Source organism: Gymnodraco acuticeps, unplaced genomic scaffold, assembly GCF_902827175.1.
Source record: "Gymnodraco acuticeps unplaced genomic scaffold, fGymAcu1.1, whole genome shotgun sequence".
Taxonomy (NCBI): domain Eukaryota; kingdom Metazoa; phylum Chordata; class Actinopteri; order Perciformes; family Bathydraconidae; genus Gymnodraco; species Gymnodraco acuticeps.
In genome coordinates, this window is record NW_022990865.1 from 646525 (window position 1) to 665580 (window position 19056).

Sequence of the window (19056 nt, forward strand, 5' to 3'; positions counted from 1 at the left end):
GAAAGAACCTTTAAAAGAACATGTGTGTGTGCTGGTGAGAGGAAGTGTATGTGTGTGTGTGCTGGTGAGCGGAGGTGTATGTGTGTGTGTGTGCTGGTATCTGGGTCAATGAGTTTATGTGTGTGTGCTGGTGAGCGGACGTGTATGTGTGTGTGTCAGGGTATCTGGCTCATGGAGTGTAAGTAAGAAGGTTTATATATATAGGATTACTTTAAAACAGTCCCAAATAATACATGTTCACTTCAATACAGTTCAAGATAATACCTGTTTACTTTAATACAGTTTAGAACAATATCTGTTTGCTTTAATCCCTCTTTTGATCTCACCTTCAGAGATCAACTTATACACAGCATTTTAAACATAACCACTGTCATTCTTTTCTACTGTCTGTTCCCCAACATGTATATAAATCCATCAGCAGCTGGGATTTAGAGCACTTTTAAACCTTTAGGAACAGTCCACCATAACAACTTCTTATGACAGTGGAGGGAGACCAAAATATGTTAAAAAAATTGTCCTTGTCCGCTGAGTCATCGTGCTCGTCCTCCTCCGACGCGTAAGCCAACAAGGGCATTTGGTACGAAGGGGCAGCTTCTCCCTCAAAAAATGGGTTATTAAAACAAAGTTCCTCAAAAAATGGGATATTAAAACAAAGTTCCTCAAAAAATGGGATATTAAAACAAAGTTCCTCAAAAAATTGGATATTAGAACAAACTCCACACCGGCTATATCAACCTGTTTCAGCGGAGAGTGGAGTCCCCTGTGCCGTCCTGGCTTGCCGTGTCTTTGTCCCCCCCGATCCGCTGACGGCGGCTTCTGGGTCGATGCTGGAGAGATGTCTTCCCGATCCTCCTTCTCTGGCCCGCTAATGACGTCCTCCCGATCCTCCGGCCCGCTGATGGCGCCTCCCGGGTCGATTTCCTTGACGAGGGCCAGGTCTGTCCTGATGTCGTCTTGGGTCCTCGCAGGTGTTTTCCCGACCGCACACTGGCTACAGTGGTACCAGTTGTCCCCCTTTCCTTCTAGGCGGACGGCATGGGATGTCCTCTGGGTCACTCGGTAGGGGCCGGAAAACCTGGGGTTGAGCCACTTTGTCCTGATGACCTTCAGCCAGACGAACTCCGCTGTGTCGGCCTCCTGGGTCCCCCTTTTGGCGCTAGCAACCTGTGTGGAGAAATCGGATACAAATCCCTCAAGCCTACGCTCAGGGCTCCTGGGCCCTCAGCTTTTTGATCCCCCACTGCGTATGAATACAGAATTCCAACAAACTGTCATCAAATGTCTTTCTATTATGAATTTAGATGAAATGTATATCCCCATAATGACCTAAACAATAAAGTCTATGGCTTTTACTTCTTTACCAGGCTAGTTACATGATGTTGTCTAAATTAAATTCTGTCTCATTACATTACTATGTTTTAGCTTTAACTGTAATATGTTCTTTCTACATTTCAAACCTCAGTTACTTTAATACCTGTTGAAATATTACAAAATTGTTTCATTATCACAGGTCAACTTCTTCAGTATTCCATTCTGGAATTACATCTCTCACAGTAGCCCCTTGGCCACTGATTCTGCATCTGTGTTACCTGTTATAACTCAATCAATATTAGAAACATGTCAACATCCATCAAACAGTATCTTATCCCCAGATATGGAGCAGGTTAATTCTAAAACTGTCAATCAATGGTCAGATTGAAAAATGTAGATTGTGAAATTTACACTCCCCCTTTTTACACATGAACTCATGTGTAACAAAATCCTGTATGGGAAGAAAACCTTCAGGTAATAATTGATTATAAGAAAATACCAAACATCATTCACAAATGTACATCCATCATTTTCCACAGTAAACACTTCAGTGAAATGAAGTGTTTCTCTCCATCTTTCAGTCCTAAAAGAAACAGAATCTTCATGTTTTAGTTTAAGTTTCACATTCGGCAAACAGCCACTGTGGGAGTAAAATATCATCAAGTAGATTAGAAACGGGTCACAAGTGCGGTTTTCCAATTCTGTGGAATTGTAGGAAACCTCTCATTTCCCACAGAGCCCCAGAATAATGTGTTAGTCCAAAAGCATGCTTGATTAGTCATTGTTTTAAATCATGCAGTTGCACTGATCACATGCAGACATACACTCACATTCACACTCGCACTGTCAGGTTGTAAAGTCTTGGTCAGGTTTACCCCAGAGTCAGTCATTCACAGTGCCTTCTCAAGTTACACTGTCGGTCAGGGTCAAAGGTCATTTGGTCTCAGTCTTTTTGGCCATGTTTCGTGCTCTGCAGAGACTTTGATATTTCAGCATAGGCCAGTATCCCTTGTCTACAAAAATCTGTCATATTTATTCAGAGTATCAACTGTAATCAATTTCAATCGCTGAATTGGGAGCCTTGTAATCTGGTTTCCTCGTTGTACATTTGACCTGGTAATGTTTAAGGATAGTAACATTGTCTGTTATAATATTAGAAATATCTTATTGTTCAATACCTTATAAATCTGAAAATATCAATTAATTTATTTGTTTAGTGTGAAAGTGTAATCTGATCTGACAAAATATATTTATCACCACTATTTAACACATATCTGTTCATTGGGAATACAAAAACAATCATTAATTGTACATCTGTAATCATCTGGTCATTCAATTCAAATGTTATCTTTGTATCAGAGCTAGAAGAACATGTTTTCCTCCTCTCTTTATGACACAGAATGTCTGGTGTGTAAAGGCATCCTGATACTGTAGATTAGCACTGAGGTGCTGATTGGCTCAAAACTCTTCTTCATCAGAGCGCCATATCTCAATTATCTGTAGATTAGCACTGAGGTGCTGATTGGCTCAAAACTCTTCTTCATCAGAGCGCCATATCTCAATCCCCCCCAATTGCTCTGCTTTTGTGGCTCAATTCAGTGAGCGCTTTATGATCTCCCAGTGAAACAGAGGCTCATCTGCCTGTATTCCTTCTGCTATCTGCTTGAGAGCAGTGCACCTGCCTATTCCAAGTGGCACATCCTGATGCCTCTGAAACCATCGCTCGTCCTGTAGAGTTGTCTGCCTGAGCCCACCGAGCAGAAAGATGAAGAAGCATCCCATCTCATCAGAAAGTTGAAGATTATAATCCTCTCATCTCGAACGACCTCCTTGCCCGTGGATAAGTTGCTCTCTGCAGCCGGAGAGTGTGATCCTCTCTCTCTGACCCTTGGCCTTCAGAGCTGTCCTAGTTATTGGGTTAACACTTGATAGGGATGTTTTCCTGAGTGCAGACAACTCAAAGTAATGGATTAGCACATTATCATTCAATTACAAAAATAGGATAGGCCCCCTCAGAATGATTTGGGAGCCTTCCTGACACATGCACATTATAAATGTAAGGTTTGTGTTAGTAATTTAACATGCAAGAATCATATACTCATCAGTCCAAAGCAGATAAATGTTATTTTAAGTTAAATGTGAGCTAGTCCCTGTGGAATAACCCTTTCTCAATGATTATAAATGTTATATTAATTCACCATTTACCGTTTGATCAAGGATTAGTTTATCAGAAGTACATTTCCTCTTCCATAAAACATAGGTTTGAGAAATGAATGTTCCAATATGAAATCAATTGCTCAATTGCTCAATATAATTTGACTCTTCCCTCCCTTTTCTTACATATTGTCACATATGAAATAATAACTTAGGAGTCTATTTAAGCATGGTATTGTCTATATAAGCTATTAATCGAGAAAACTCAGAGTCAGCATGCAACTCGCAAATATCTCTCCTCCTTCCTATCCCTCTCTTCCACATCTCCCTCTCATCTCCCTCTTTACTCACTTCCCCATCTCTTTCTATTTTCTCTTTCTCATCCCTCTCTCTTCTTCATCTCCCTCTCATCTCCCTCTTTACTCACTACCCCATCTCTTTCTATTTTCTCTTTCTCATCCCTCTCTCTTCTTCATCTCCCTCTTTACTCACTTCCCCATCTCTTTCTCTCTTACTTCTGTTAGATATGAAGTAAAACATACAAGTCCATGTAAGCATCTGAGTTACCACTGAAGGCATAGCATAAATGATAGTGGGCGTCTGAGGGTGTCATTACTGAGAAATGTCAAAGAAATTCAAAACCTTACATTTGAAAACAGGTTTGCATTCCTCCACTTAAGGTGACGTTATCATTGGAAACAATAAAAACGAACTATTTTGATGTAGAATCTATAAATTGAATCGTTAGAGCAGAACAAAATGGTTGTATTGTAGCCTGAGTTCCGTGCAGCCTCTAGTTTCACCAGGTGGAAAAATGGTCCATATAATGTGAATACATGCAGAAGTAGACAGTAAGAGGCCCCTGACATCAGGCGTATTTTTTTTTTTAAATAGTAGGGGCTCTTCACTCTGCATAGCAGTATAAATAGCCTTAAAAAAACAAACAACCCACTCCGTGGTAACGAGAGTCATATTTCTGATCCATATGCCCTAAGTGAAGCCGTTAGTCTCATCTAACTGACCCAAGGGTTGGTGCTGGTGTGACAGTTCCAAGTGTTCAGAGCAGACTTCCAGCTTCCAGTTCATGGCTCGGTGGGGGGGAGCAGACCCACGTGAGACAGTGTCAATGGCTGTATTGTTCAGTGTGAGGAGCGTCATTCTCTCTGGGAGCAGGAAATGGTGCCCATTCTCGGACCAAACCATTAATGTCATGTAGAGCAGCCATAGCATCTCTGTGACTGCACTCAGCCGGACTGTAGCAGGGTAGAACTGGGTGACTCTTAGTGAAGCTGTCCAACGCCATTAGACAAAATGGAACCACGTGCTAACAAAAAGGACACAGGGTCATCAATGTCTCTCTTTACCATTGGCCTAATCATAAACAAATTAGTGGGAAAAATGTGGAACACTAATCCATCATGTGGAATGTTGAGTTAATTTAAATAATTACTTATGGGTTGAAATCAAATTAACATTAACATTAGAACTAAAGTCAGTTAAAAAATTGGACATGCACAGATCAGTAATCAATACACCATTTTCCCAGCTCTGTGATGAAAACAATAACAAGCAGGGATGCAAACTTGTCATCTTTTGGCGAAATTTGCCGTTTTGAATCCAAAATAGGTCGTTTGTGTGATTCATGTAGATCTGCAATAAAATATTATTGGGGTATGGGCAGGGTTGCTAACTTTGGGTACCTGGCTGGAGTGAGATTTTGATATCATGGGTTTAATTACACACATGCGCACAAAGTGACTGCTATTGTGTCAGTAGCGGGACCTTAGCATATATTTCGGATATATATATATAATATATATATACAAATACACAATATTGGACACAGACTATAAAGGGCACACAGTTTCATTCACTAATGAAAGTCAAACACATGTTTGTTTCCACTGTTTTATTGTGTGCCTGTCGCGATAAGCAATTAATTGACTTATCGGCTCCCGAGTATTTGTGTTGGGTAATCTATGGTAGGGCTAACCCATACAGTGGTGGGGCTCAAATCAGTATTTGAAATGTAATTACATACACGCTATATCGCCCCCTTGACAGTGAAACGCCACGCGTGAGGTTTAGATTATTTCCCTGTCTCAATCCAAATTGAACTGTATGAAATAAAAAAATAAAAAACATTTGTCTTGTAGTAAATAAAAAGGGCGACCTGGAGCCAATCCTGCCATTTCCTCACAAGTGAAAGTGTTGACATGCTGAAAACCCAACCCCCGCTTGGGGTCTGGGGGAATTATCCCCCAGGAGATTTTTTTTGAAATACTAACATAAAATACACATTCTCTCTTGAGAGGAAAAAATGGTAACACTTTATTTTGATAGTCCATAGTTAACACTCTATAAGTCATCAGTTGACATTTAGTAGCATGTCAACAGTGCATCAGTTGACATGTGTCAGTTGACATTCAACAGCACCGTTCAAACCGACAAGTAACTAAGCATTAGTTGATGATCAACAGATAAGCAACTAAAGTTTAGTTGACTATTACATTAAGCATTAGTTGATGATCAACAGATAAGCAACTTTAGAGTTTAGTTGACTATCTGTTGATCGTCAACTAATCTAGAGTTGACTATTAGTATACTTTTAGTAGGTTCTCCACTAAGCGTTTGTAGGCATGTGTTAGGACTATCCAATTAAAGTGAAAAACAGTTGAGAACAGTAGAAAGTCTATAACCTATCAACAGAACACATACATTCATCCACTGATATGCAACAGACATGGGGAAAAAAGCGAAATGTTTTGCACAACTGATCACGAACACTGGATAACTGAAGTCAATACCAGGTTATAAAGCACAGTAGAACAAACACTATACACAGCATATCAGAGAAAGAAAGCTTTTTTATTTTAATAACATACTACAAGTAAAAACACTGAACAGTTGTGAACCACATTCAATCCTACTAAAGGACATCTAAACATAATTATTAACAGGTCGCCAAAACACTTCCCCAAAGTAGCTTCCCAAAATGAAAAAACGTCCCCCCTGTCACTACCCGATCTGCAGCTCTGCCCGATCTGCACTGCGCATGTGCGAGATGGTCCGCCATATTGGACAACTCCGGACGGCAACCCAAGATGGACACTTGACACAGTGGCTTTTTGCAAAGCTCAAAAATAAAACTCGAGAGAGATGAGTTATTGTTATTACAACGTGACTTCGCTATTATTTAACAACTCTTTTTATTGGGTTCTTTTATTTGGGGTTAAGTACATTGACAGAATAAGTGAGAAGTTAATTTAACTTCTGTTAGACAGCTATATGCCAAACATGTTTGCATACATTCACAGTCAATATGTATTCAGTATGATAGCTGTCTAACAGAAGTTAAATTAATTCCTCACTTATTCTGACAATGTGCTTAACCCCAAATAAAAGAACCCAATAAAAAGAGTTGTTAAATAATAGTGAAGTCACGTTGTAATAACAATAACTCATCTCTCTCGAGTTTTCCTTTTGAGCTTTGCCAAAAGCCACTGTGTCAATGTTGTCCTACTTGGGTTGCCGTCGGTTGCCATCCGGAGTTATCCAATATGGCGGACCATCTCGCACATGCGCACTGCAGATCGGGTAGTGACACCCCCCCACAACAACGCTCAACCCACATTCCGAATTACCTGACAGAAAAGGGGATGAGCTGTTTGTTGCTTTTCATTTCAGCAATCTTTTCTGCCAGTTCACCGACTATTTTCTTCTGACAGAGTTGGGCTAATTTTAAAAGTGTGTTTTTACCCTTAAACTGGTCTAGGACACTTTTGTCCACCAGGAATACTTCAGCAATTGCTGCAGTGTCTTTCACAGCATTCCTGGAAACATGAGCTTTCTTAAAAGCTTTGGTCATCCTGAAGCCTCTCTGCACCAGTCTAAGGACACGCCGATATCTTCCCACCACATCTGAGATGGAAGACACTGAAAAATAAAGAATACATTAATGTCAATAAATGTTATTGCCCCCCAATAATTGTTGTGGTGTGTATTGTGTGCAATGTCTTAGTTGCAGGGTGAGCCATAGTGTTTCTCACATATTTTCTCTTGAAAAGGGACTACAACTTGGATGAATGTGTGTGACTTCCCATTTGTTTTAGAACATGTGTTGTATTTTATAGTAGGTACTAGGTAGTGTGCCTGTATGTGCAGTGTGCAAATCTAGTTAGATAATTGGCTATTTATTGATACAAAACATATTGGTGGTAAAAACTGGTGAGAACATTATTTATATTTCATTATTCATTACAGGTTCAGCTCAAACAGCCATAGTAGATGAGCATTAGAGGGGTGGACATTTCTCCATTTATAAGATGCATCGCGATGTACGATTCTGCATCGATGCAGTGACGGAACATAATCAGGAGTTTGGTTTCATATCAGCTTAGTGAGAGTCTTACTGCGTTCTGCTGTCATTTTCTGTTGCGCTATTTTCTCTCCTCTCCTCTGATCTCTGTTTCAACGAGGGCAGAGCTTTACACTTTGAATGCCGCCTCTCACCTCCGCACACACGGGGTGTCTGTGTGTGCGGAGGTGTGAGGCGGCATTCAAACGATCTGCAGTCCACTAACTTGTTGCTCTCACTACCAATAACAGCTGCTCTGTTATGCCAAATTCACATCAGGCAGCTGCGAAGAGCAGATCGCCACAATGATGACATTTTTCTGAGGCGTGTTCATGTGTTTTCAGGCGACAAGAAATTCTTTATAACATAGGTCAACATGTCAGGACTCTGTTTACTGATTGGCTGCGGGTACTCTCTGGCTGCGCTTCGCCACTAAAAGTTTAAATATCCCCAACTTTTTGTTTGGTTGCACTTCCTTGCAGAATCAAACGTCCGCTGTGCGCTCATAGATATCGCATAGTAGAAGAACTATGAGTAAGGGAAGGTCCGTAGCTGCTAGGCAGTGTAAATGCCATCGACTTTGTGCTGCATTCACATGATGTCGGAATAATCTGAAAAGTTATCTCCCTGCCCATTCACCCCCCCAAAGCAGTCAGCCTAGGGAAACACTGAGCTTATATGTGAAAACCTTATTTTTGTAGATTACAACACTCTTGTAATGCACTGCAGAATTATTTAAGTTTTGTTTTTATTAAGTTTATGTGAGGTGGCTCACACAGATACTGGTATTGAAAAGAAGCTTTTATATTAAAGTCTGTACAGTCAGATCTTTGAAAGCACGTTCTAAATAAAAAAGGGAGTTCAGATTTATCTGACTGCTTGTATTAATTGATAACATGTTTTGCTATGTGCAGTAATATAGAAAATTGAGGATGCAATACATTGAGATGCATCGAGGATCGTTGGGAATTTGAATCGTTGACAGGTGAATCGTATTCAAATCGAATCGTGAGGCCAGTGAAGATTTACACCTCTAGTAAGCGTGTGGTGTGTCTCTATTTTAGTTCATTCAACCTACACCCCAACCACTCCGGCACGATGAAGAGTACATTGGTGATAAGAGTGATGATGATTGGTCAATGGGATTGTATGCCCCAAACCCAGTATAAAGCACTAAGCTCACAATAATAACCTAATTACCTAACACCTAAATACATTCAGCAGGTGTCTTAGTTTATTATACCTCGCTCTCCTTTTCCTTTTGACGTCTTCGCCTTTTTGTTTTCCTTCTTCCTTTTTTTGCTTTCCTTCTTCCCTTTTTTGCTTCTCTTCTTGCCTTTCTTCTTCTGCTTCTTTTTCTTCTTTCCCTCATCAGAAGAGTCAGAGGTAGAGGTAGAGCTTGAGTCAGTGCTGGAGTCAGTGTTGGAATCGTTGCTGGAATCCGTGCTGGAGTCCAACCTCATGGGCTCCGGCTCCTTATCTCCAGTGGCCATTACTTCCAAGTTCCCATCTGTTGATGAATGATAAATGACAAACAGAAATAAACTTTAAGTGTGAGTCCCCACAAAGGATTCGCCTAAAGCCCAGAGGAGTCTGCTTTTATCACAATATACAACATTACAGAATTACATTGGTGTGACTGAGCTTGAGCAACTGATAACCTAAGGTGGTTTGAGGTTGTACATGAACTGAAGTGCATACTAATTGATGCGGTGGAGTTAGATTGGGTATGAAGAAACATTGCAGAAGTACAAATAATGTGCACAAAACTTTAGATGGGATGTCTTGTGTTTTATATATACAAAAAGGAGTTGTGTAGAATGTTTCTATCACTATTAGTGTATTTCCATGAATTCCAATCAATTAGTGCTCATGTGGTCTAAGCCAATTCATCTTTAAATGGAGAGCCAATATGCAAGGCAGCAGTCAACAGCCTATACACAAGTGAAGTTAATTAAATTCCTAAAGGAATTCCTTAAAAATGACAACAATAGCTGAAATATTGTAAATATTATAGCCCAAATAAGAGACATGAATTCCCTGGGAATTTTTATTTTCTCTGTTAAATTGTTTTTAATATTTTTGTTGAACATTTCAAGAGTATGATTTATAACGCAAAATACATTTGCAGTACTCTGCCTGAATATCAAGAACAAACTACAAACCCCTTTGTATAACACTGAGCAGAGACCTATACATGTAGAAAGCACATGTCCAGGGACTACGGATTAAAAATAGCCTCTTGGCTAACTCTGGCATATTTACAGTAATGTTTATCAATGTGCACTGTCCCTGATAAAAAAATTAAAAAATAGATGGCTTGGCAGCCATTTTTGTTTACAATTCAAAAGATGCACATAAAGCAGCAGCCAATAGGAGGCTATACAGTTTTAAATGCAATTGATAGTAGCCCAAATAGGTAAAAGCAAAGGGGCGATGATATGCTGTCAAGATACTGTCATAAAAACAAATGAAGTGCTCCCAAGCGCCCTGCCAGCAGTTTTCTTTCAGTGAAAAACGCTATATGGACACACGCCATTAGTGACCCTACACATTGTCCAGCTAAATATCTACATGCACTAAATGTAAAAATATAAGGCCAAATCAAAAATAGTTACTTGAGAAAAAATAATATTGAAAGGCTGGCAATAATATTCAATAATAGCTGAAATACTGTTGTGGTATACTGCGCCATAATTATTTTTGAAGCCACACAGGTTCTGGAGAGCCCTAATGTAAAACTTTGCTCCACCTGTACAAACCTTGCTCTTGTATAGAGTTATTGTCCTCAAGCTGCTGCTTGAGTATGCCATTTTCCTCCTCTAGCTCATCCACCCGAGACTGGAGCATCTCAGCCTTCTTTCTCCATGCAATATGCTGCTTGACAGGCATACTACTTTCCACGTTACCAGCTGCAAAATAGGACATGACAAATTAGGAATACATGTCAGAAGGCTAAAACGATGATTTGGTATGAAAAACGTTTCACATGTTTGAGTACTTCTGTTCTGGAACTGCTCAGAAACCCCCTTATTGTCAATATACCTAGGAAAGCTACACATTCTCTAAATGTCTCTAGTTTGTGGTTGAACAATTTCATGAGGCTGTGATTATCCTAGATGTCACAACATCTCATTTTATACATTGATGTCAAGTTTCAAAACATGGTCTCACTATGAAATGACTACTATGGGGACTAACATCATCACACATTAATACAATTGAGCTCATTGGATCCACAAGAGTCTCCGCTTTACAGTCTAACCCAATTAATGCAATTCCAAGACTGTATAGGGCCCCCAATATGCAGAAATATTGAAATACACCATTATGAAAAGGCGTAATTAACACATTATACTGCATGTAAAAAACGTTTTTTGCCCAAAACTGCATGTGATTATCATAAAGTGGGTAGGCCTATGTCTGTAAAGGGGAGACTCGTGGGTACTCATAGAACCCATTTTCATACAGGTATCTTGAAGTTAGATGTCAAGGAAACCCCTGTGGAAATTGCCATGTCAGTTTTTCCCTCCAAAATGTAGAATGTTTTTTAGCCCCATTGCCGACAAGCTAGCATCACGTGGTTGGTACCATTGTATGCAGGGCCGCCCCTGGCCAACTTGGGGCCCCAAGCGACATTGTGAGATGAGGCCCCCCCCCCCAACCGACAGGAGTGAAACATTTTTTTTTGGAAACAAAGTAGGCTACTTTGCAAATATAATTCCTGTTTATTATTATTATCAACGGTTACTTTTTTATACAGTGAGGTAAATGGTAAATGTGCATGTATGTCGCTCAGTATGCGTTTACAGGTGAATTTTGCATTTCCTGCCAAATACTAGTCTCAAAAAGATAAAAACATAATTAATGCAAATAAACTACTTCTACTAATAATAATAATGATAATCAATTCAATAATAAAAATACTATATTGTTTTATTATAATATAGTTGTAATATAGTCAAGACAAAACATGCTTATGACATGCTCAAAAACTGATATTTCTTAAATCTGTATTCTAGTTCCCTCTGTCAGCAATGTATCAACAACTACTCACACATTTCTATCAGTATTTCTCTGTGTTGTGGTTGACATGATGATGACTGTTGGGAGTTAAGGGGAGAGGCTGAGCATCACCATGAAATGTGCAAATTGACATACAAATGAATAAAAGGGGAACAAATGCTCCATGTTTTTTAGGCTGTAAACTTGAACTGTTATGTAAGCCAACTAGACAGACAGTATCACTCTTCCTCCTGTATATTAGCAGATAAAAGGCATAACATAATGAATGAATGGTAAATAAAGAATACTGGAAATAACTGCATCTTCATTAGCCTATATGCTCTGCAGAGACTGCCTTCTTCATGTCGTGAATTGCAGCTGATGTTTTAAGATGGCAATTGGCAATTTGACTTATACAACATTCGTAAATTGTACATTTGACTCATACAATAACCCACCTTCGAGTGATGCGCTAGTTTCTTTATGTTTTGTTTTTTGCGCCGGACTGAAACTGTCTTTTCACCGACATCTCTTCACCTGCACTAGTGGCCGTATCAAAGCCGTGATTGGTTAAATGTTGATTCATTGCAACGGTGTCGGGTTACAGACGTGCTCCTCTTGTCACCTCTCACTCTCACTCTCGCGGGGGGTGCGCAGAGGACTGCGCACAGCAGCTGAGGCCCTCTGGGCGGGGCCCCCTGCGCAAGGCGGGGCCCCATGCAGCCTGCGTGATTGGCCTGTAGGGAGGGGCGGCCCTGATTGTATGCCATTAGGTCATCTACTTTCATATGATATCATCATTACCATCTTCAAAACCGAGCCCGGTACAGCCGCTTAAAGACAGTAAAGTCGGCCGCGATCCTGCGGGTCTCATTAAGGAGAAGATTCAAACTAAGCATTTTAGCTAGCATTCTGTTTGAGCTACCAAGGAACCTTCTATATGAACCGCTAGCCCTGCTGCTCCAGTAAGGATAACTTTAGTTGTTATATTAGCTTTTTCCTAAGACCGTGTCTATGGCTATACGTCGTTAGCTTTGCTGGTAGGAAAGGTTAACAATGTTAACCTTACCGATATGCATGTTAACTTAAACATGCATATCGGTTATTTAACATAGCTAATAAAGTTAGTGGTAGTTTGTCAGGATAGTTCGCATATCTAAAGTGTGAAGTTAGCACACAAACGTCAACTACTTTCACATTTATAAACCCAACTTACCACTTTCTTGTATGGTATCGCCTCCTTCTACTGCCTCATTAATCTCTCTCCGTGACTTTGCGCGGGTACAATGCACGGGACCAACGGCACTGCTCCCGTTGTCAGATGAGGGGCGGGTTACTGAATGCACCTGAGCAAAAATGCCATGTCGATGCTGAAAATAAAAGTGAGATAGCAATATTGGTTCACATGCAAGTAATAAGGAATGCTTTCTAAAAAAAGACAATGTTACCTAAGGAAGTTGACACTTACCATCTCGACGACCAAAACATCTGAAATCCAAGGGCGTACTTGCGCAGTAGACCAATCAGGCAGTAGAAGTATGGTGCTGGTAGAAGTGCTTGGTGAATATAATTTAGTCACGTGTCAACTCTGCCAACACCATAGATAGACTGTACATATAACGCTGGTCCCGGGAGGTGTTTATATATAAATCAAGCGTATCCCATAAGTTCTCCAGCCAATTAAATTAAAGTGTGCCAGTTTTGCATTTTTGGGATGTCTGGTAGATAAATATATACATTGACTAGCTCGGTCCGATGGCTTCACTGGAGAGAAAACTTATGAGAACAGTTTATGTTAAAGAAACAAAAAAATCAACTTTAAAATTAATAAAATGGTTGCAAACAATTGGCTTGATGAAACGCAAATTGAAATGCAAAAACTGCCGCCACAAAATGAAGATGGTCTCCTCCCAGACCAAGGACCATCACATCTGGTAAGAATAAAATGCTTGCAAACTAAAGGGCCCCATATTTTGTTATGCAATCGGCTGTAGGTAGGAATAGGACATTCTTCTGCTACATTGTTTGCTAATATTAAGCATTAAGTTAGCTTAACTAGAGGGCATGTTCACACAGAACCATGGATTGCTATAGGAAGGAACCAGAAGGCCCGGATAAGCAATTCACAAATTAATGTCTATGACGGTACATTGTTTTCTTGGCACATTTTTGTTATTTTGTAACACACCTACAAGAAATATGCACAAATGTCAATGCCCTTGTCAATTAACTTCAAGTGCTGTAATACCAAATAGTAACATGTGGGGATTGTGTATGGACAAAATGAAGATATCAAGTGTGAGGAGGCCTCTAGGATGTACAGTTTTGTTCTCTCTCCCTCAGCTACCCATGGAGGCAAGATACAATTTAGACAAGTAGCTAGCTAGCTAATGTTACAACATATTTATTTCAGCGTATAGTATAGATAATGACACTGACATGAACTAGGCTTACTTGCATAAACATCATGGTTTTTACATCAGCTGCTGTTATTTGAATACATTATATATCCAATTTAGTGTGTGTATGTGTGCGTAACACACACATAGAAAATGTTCAGTTTATCATACAATTTGATGTCCTGCAATTTACAGGGAATGCCGACGTAAAAGATGTGGACATTTGAGGAGAAGTGTTAGGACAAAGTCACTTTTCTCACAATCACACTGCAGTTTATTCGCATGGATGAAGTACATCCATAGGTAAGCAATGCAAAGGTATTATCTTATTACAGTATTTGATAGATTGCTGTTATCATAATGTATGGTGGCATGGATTTATGGTCAATCTGAAAGAATATTACAAGAGCATATCCTGTCATATAACCTGCCTTGATTGGCCAGATATGTTACAGTAACAAAAAAACTCTCTGACGTTACTTTTGGCTCTTGCTAATTTCATCATGTTGTAAGTTGACCATATTTAGTTTTTCTGCTCTTAAGTATTATTTTGTTCTGCTTTCAAGCATTAGGATTTCTTATAAATCATAAGTTTGGGCTTCTGACAGAAGAGTATGGTGGTGATTCTATCTATACAACCAGATGTGACACTGTGTTGCAATGAGCATCAGTTTTAGTCAGCCATGTACAGGATGGTTGATTGACAGGCTGGCTTGTTATTGATGCTAGTTAAAAAACTAATGGCCCAAATACAATATACTCGGTATAAATGATGCTTCGTGACTTATAGCTTGATCAAATAAATGTTTTCTTCTTTTGGAAATGCACTGTCCTTATTTCATTATTTGTGTTAATCCTTGGTAGATTTGCCCAGGGTTTGCATTTACGGCAAGTTGACATGCTTCAAGATGGCATTGCAAAGAGCTCAGCAACACTTTCCATGATGTCAAAGAAACTCAGAAGAATCTGTGTAAAAAGCCTGGGAAAGCACCAAAAGAAAAAGAAGCAGAAAGTCGGTGGAGTTAATGTCCTTGTCCACATTGATGAGAGCAAATTCTGCCACAAACGCAAGGTAATATCATTTAAATGTGCAATACACTTGACTAGATGTGTTACATTTTCTATAACCTCAAAGAGCTTACATCATTATGTGAATCATTAGGATAGATATAGAGAGTGGGTGGGAGGGGAGAGTCATAGATGGGATATACAAAATAAATGGCAGAAATGAATATCACTCTCCCTAAAGTTGTCAATCAGTTAATAAAAAACATTGATGAAAAATGTGATTATGTGAAATACTCATTTTAGGAAAGTTTATTTTATTGTATTTGTTTAACCTAAAGAAGGTTTATTTACGGAAGCGTAATGCATACACGTGAGAAATAAAATGTTTCTGTTTTTATTAATTTACAAGATTATTATCTCAGAATTCCAGGAAAAGTTCTCGTGAAAAACCTTTTTTTCTCGGGTGAATGCATTAGGCTTCTGTATTTATCTTATATATTAGTCAAATAAAACAGGAACAGGTGTTCCTAACTCAAACATTACATACATAATGAATAAATAATTCAATATTCACACAAAGCCAGAGTCAAGACTAAATTGTGGGTTTTCTCTGGAAGTGTTTCCTTGTACGATGTGAGGGTCTAAGGACAGAGGGTGTCGTATTGTCATACTGATATTCTGTACAAACTGTGAAGTCCACTTAGACAAATGTAACATTTGTGATATTGGGCTATATAAATAAACATTGATTGATTGATTGATTGAATTGCATTGCAGTGTCACAAGATTTGGTAATTGTTTTCAATCAATTTCAGTCAAGATTTTCTGGTTCCTAATGTGGTCATAGTGACAAAAATAAAAGCACAAATTCATGTTGTAATAATGTTCACACTGTTTTAAAAAAAACTTTTTTATACTGTTTTTTTGGTAGTATGGAAGAGGACGCTTTGGTAACACCTGGAGAAGAAGAGATCTTGGGTGTTTGGTATACTAGAGATCAAAGCTGCAAGCAGACGTCCCATTCTTCGCCTTGTAAAGAGAAGAAACAAGGAGACCCTTGTTCCCATCATCAAGAAGCATGTCAAGCCTCAAAGTCTTGTTGTGAGTGATGAGTGGAGAGCATATGCCAGTCTTTCCCAGGAGGGCTACAGGCATGTCAGGGTCAACCACAGCCAGAATTATGTTGATCCACAAACAGGACTACATACACAAAATATTGAGAGAGCATGGCAGACATACAAGAGGGAAGTTTGGCGTATGCGGGGGAATCGTTCTGAGAAAACTTTTAAAAAACAGCTCTCCTTCATAGAGTGGACCTACTGGTTAGCAAGAACCTATAAACATGGTGTACTTGGAAGACTTATCAAGGACATAAGGAATGCTAACCACAGATAAGTTTAGGACCTTTCTGTAGGCAGATTATTGTTGTTAACTGATCGAGCTGCACACCCTGGTAATTAGCAGGGGGTTATACCCACACATTGGGCCCAAAGGCTCTTTGCTGACGCCCATAAACGTCCTGAACACAGCAAAATAAAATTGTATTTATAGTTATTAAACTGTACAAATCTGCAGTGTAGTGATTTTTTCCCGTTTGCCTGGTATTGACTACCAGCTGGTAGATAATGTGTTTCAAACTTTATTTTTTTACCATTTCACAGCTGTTCAGTGTTTTACTTGTAGTATGTTATTAAAATAAAAAAGCTTTCTTTCTCTGATATGCTGTGTATAGTGTTTGTTCTACTGTGCTTTATAACCTGGTATTGACTTCAGTTATCCAGTGTTCGTGATCAGTTGTGCAAAACATTTCGCTTTATTCCCCATGTCTGTTGCATATAATTAGTGGATGAATGTATGTGTTCTGTTGATAGGTTATAGACTTTCTACTGTTCTCAACTGTTTTTCACTTTAATTGGATAGTCCTAACACATGCCTACAAACGCTTAGTGGAGAACCTACTAAAAGTATACTAATAGTCAACTCTAGATTAGTTGACGATCAACAGATAGTCAACTAAACTCTAAAGTTGCTTATCTGTTGATCATCAACTAATGCTTAATGTAATAGTCAACTAAACTTTAGTTGCTTATCTGTTGATCATCAACTAATGCTTAATGTATATTCTACTGGCAGTTAGTTGAATGCATGTTACTTGTCTGTTGAAACAGTGTTGTTGAATGTCAACTGATGACTTATAGATTGTTAACTATGGACTATCAAAATAAAGTGTTACCGAAAAAATAAATCCATCTATTACTACACGACATATTTAAATGAAGCTGAACCTGCTGCTCCTCACAGAGGGAAGAGTCTGTGTGAATTGCTTTGAATTACTTTGAATCACCCCATTGTTCTGTGTGTCAAAATGGAAGGTTTCTGGCTAACGTTAGCTTAGGTACTCAGATCTTGTTCTTGAGTAAAAGTAGAAGTACCAGAGTGTAGGAATACTAAGTTACAGTAAAAGTACTGCATTCAAAATGTTACTCAAGTAAAAGTATGAAAGTATTGTCATCAAAATATAGTTAAAGTAGCGACAGTAAAAGTAGTCACTGTGCAGATTGGTTGATTTCAGAATACTATATATGATATGTTTTATAATGATTGATCATGAAAGTATTCTCAAAGCTGGTAAAGGTGCAGCTAGTTTGAATGACTTTGTATACTGCATACGGTAGCTTGTGGATTTACTCCAGGTGGAACTAAAGTCTGATTAAACACTTGATTAGATTTCACATCATTCATCCACATCTGTGAAGTAACTAAAGGGATTAAATACATGTAGTGGAGTAGAAATACACCATGTACCACTGAACTGTAGTGGAGTAGAAGAATAAAGTAGCAAAACATTTAAATACTCAAATAAAGTACCAGTATCTCAAAATTGTGCCCAAGTATAGTACTTGTTGAGTTTATGAACTTAGTTACTTAACACCAGTGGCTATACAGATAGAAAGACTAAGCCTTGCAGAGGCATGAAAATACATTTTCAAAATGCTCAACAGTGCTGCCAAAAAAACGGACTGCTGCAATTAGATCTTCCTTTGTGCTCAGGCCATAAAACCCCCAACGCACCGTGCTGTGGTCTGCTTCAGATTATCTTTTCCTTCCAGAGGTCACGCCTGTCTCTGACCCCGTGTCTTGCGTTTTTTTTCTTCTTCTGCAGCACCAAGCAGAGTATAGAAAGGAGGGGATTTTGACTAGAAATAATTTGAAACAGTTTAATAAAGAATGTTAAACTATATTTAAAAACTGTAATTGAACTTCAATTTATATCAATTATCTTATTCCAGTGGCCAGTTGGAAACAGATAATGAAAAAGTTTTCATTTTGCAGCAACAGTGCAAAAGGTTCCAATCACAATTATATTGTGCTTATCTGCTTTGTTTCGGAATGTGTTCAATACATTACGTTTTATTTTATTTTCATTATTACCATACAATACACAGATTAAGAATAAATGAAATAAATAATACAACATTGACCTATTTGAGCAGACAGATTTTTTATTTATTTATTTTTTAACCCTGATTTCCTCTTTTTGGTATTTATGACCCGCAGTGATGCCTCTGAGGTTCCCGGGTGTAAGACAGACGCAGGACATAAAAACACTCTTTTGCTATTTATTTTCCTTTTGCAGAAATGTATATTACAATGTATAATTTTGCTTTACATCCCTACATCATCCATTTTTCTCAAGTCATTTACTTTTGGTGAGATAACTAAAGTTTAGTTCATTTTACCCTGGCTGTGGACTGATTCATTATTAGTTGTTACAAAGCATGCACAAGACGACGGGTAGACAAACAAACACGAAACAATTAT

At 38.8% G+C, this 19056-nt stretch overlaps 1 protein-coding gene across 1 annotated transcript; it reads right to left on the minus strand.

Annotated features, from left to right (window-relative positions):
• Nucleotides 1-9013: 9013 nt before the first annotated feature.
• On the minus strand, nucleotides 9014-13176 carry LOC117557443 (protein FAM133-like). The gene is made up of 3 exons (XM_034233282.1): nucleotides 13044-13176; nucleotides 10585-10734; nucleotides 9014-9332 (listed from the first exon to the last, which is right to left on the minus strand). Exons 2-3 carry the CDS (start codon nucleotides 10712-10714, stop codon nucleotides 9052-9054), a joined length of 411 nt encoding a protein of 136 aa, XP_034089173.1. The 5' UTR covers nucleotides 10715-10734; nucleotides 13044-13176; the 3' UTR covers nucleotides 9014-9051.
• Nucleotides 13177-19056: the final 5880 nt, after the last annotated feature.

Coding starts and splice junctions, on each gene's coding strand:
- LOC117557443 (XM_034233282.1), bottom strand. CDS start 10,714: ATGCCTGTCAAGCAGCATATTGCATGGAGAAAGAAGGCTGAGATGCTC. Junction 9,333..10,584: donor TAACTCTATACAAGAGCAAG/GTTTGTACAGGT, acceptor ATTCATCAACAG/ATGGGAACTTGGAAGTAATG.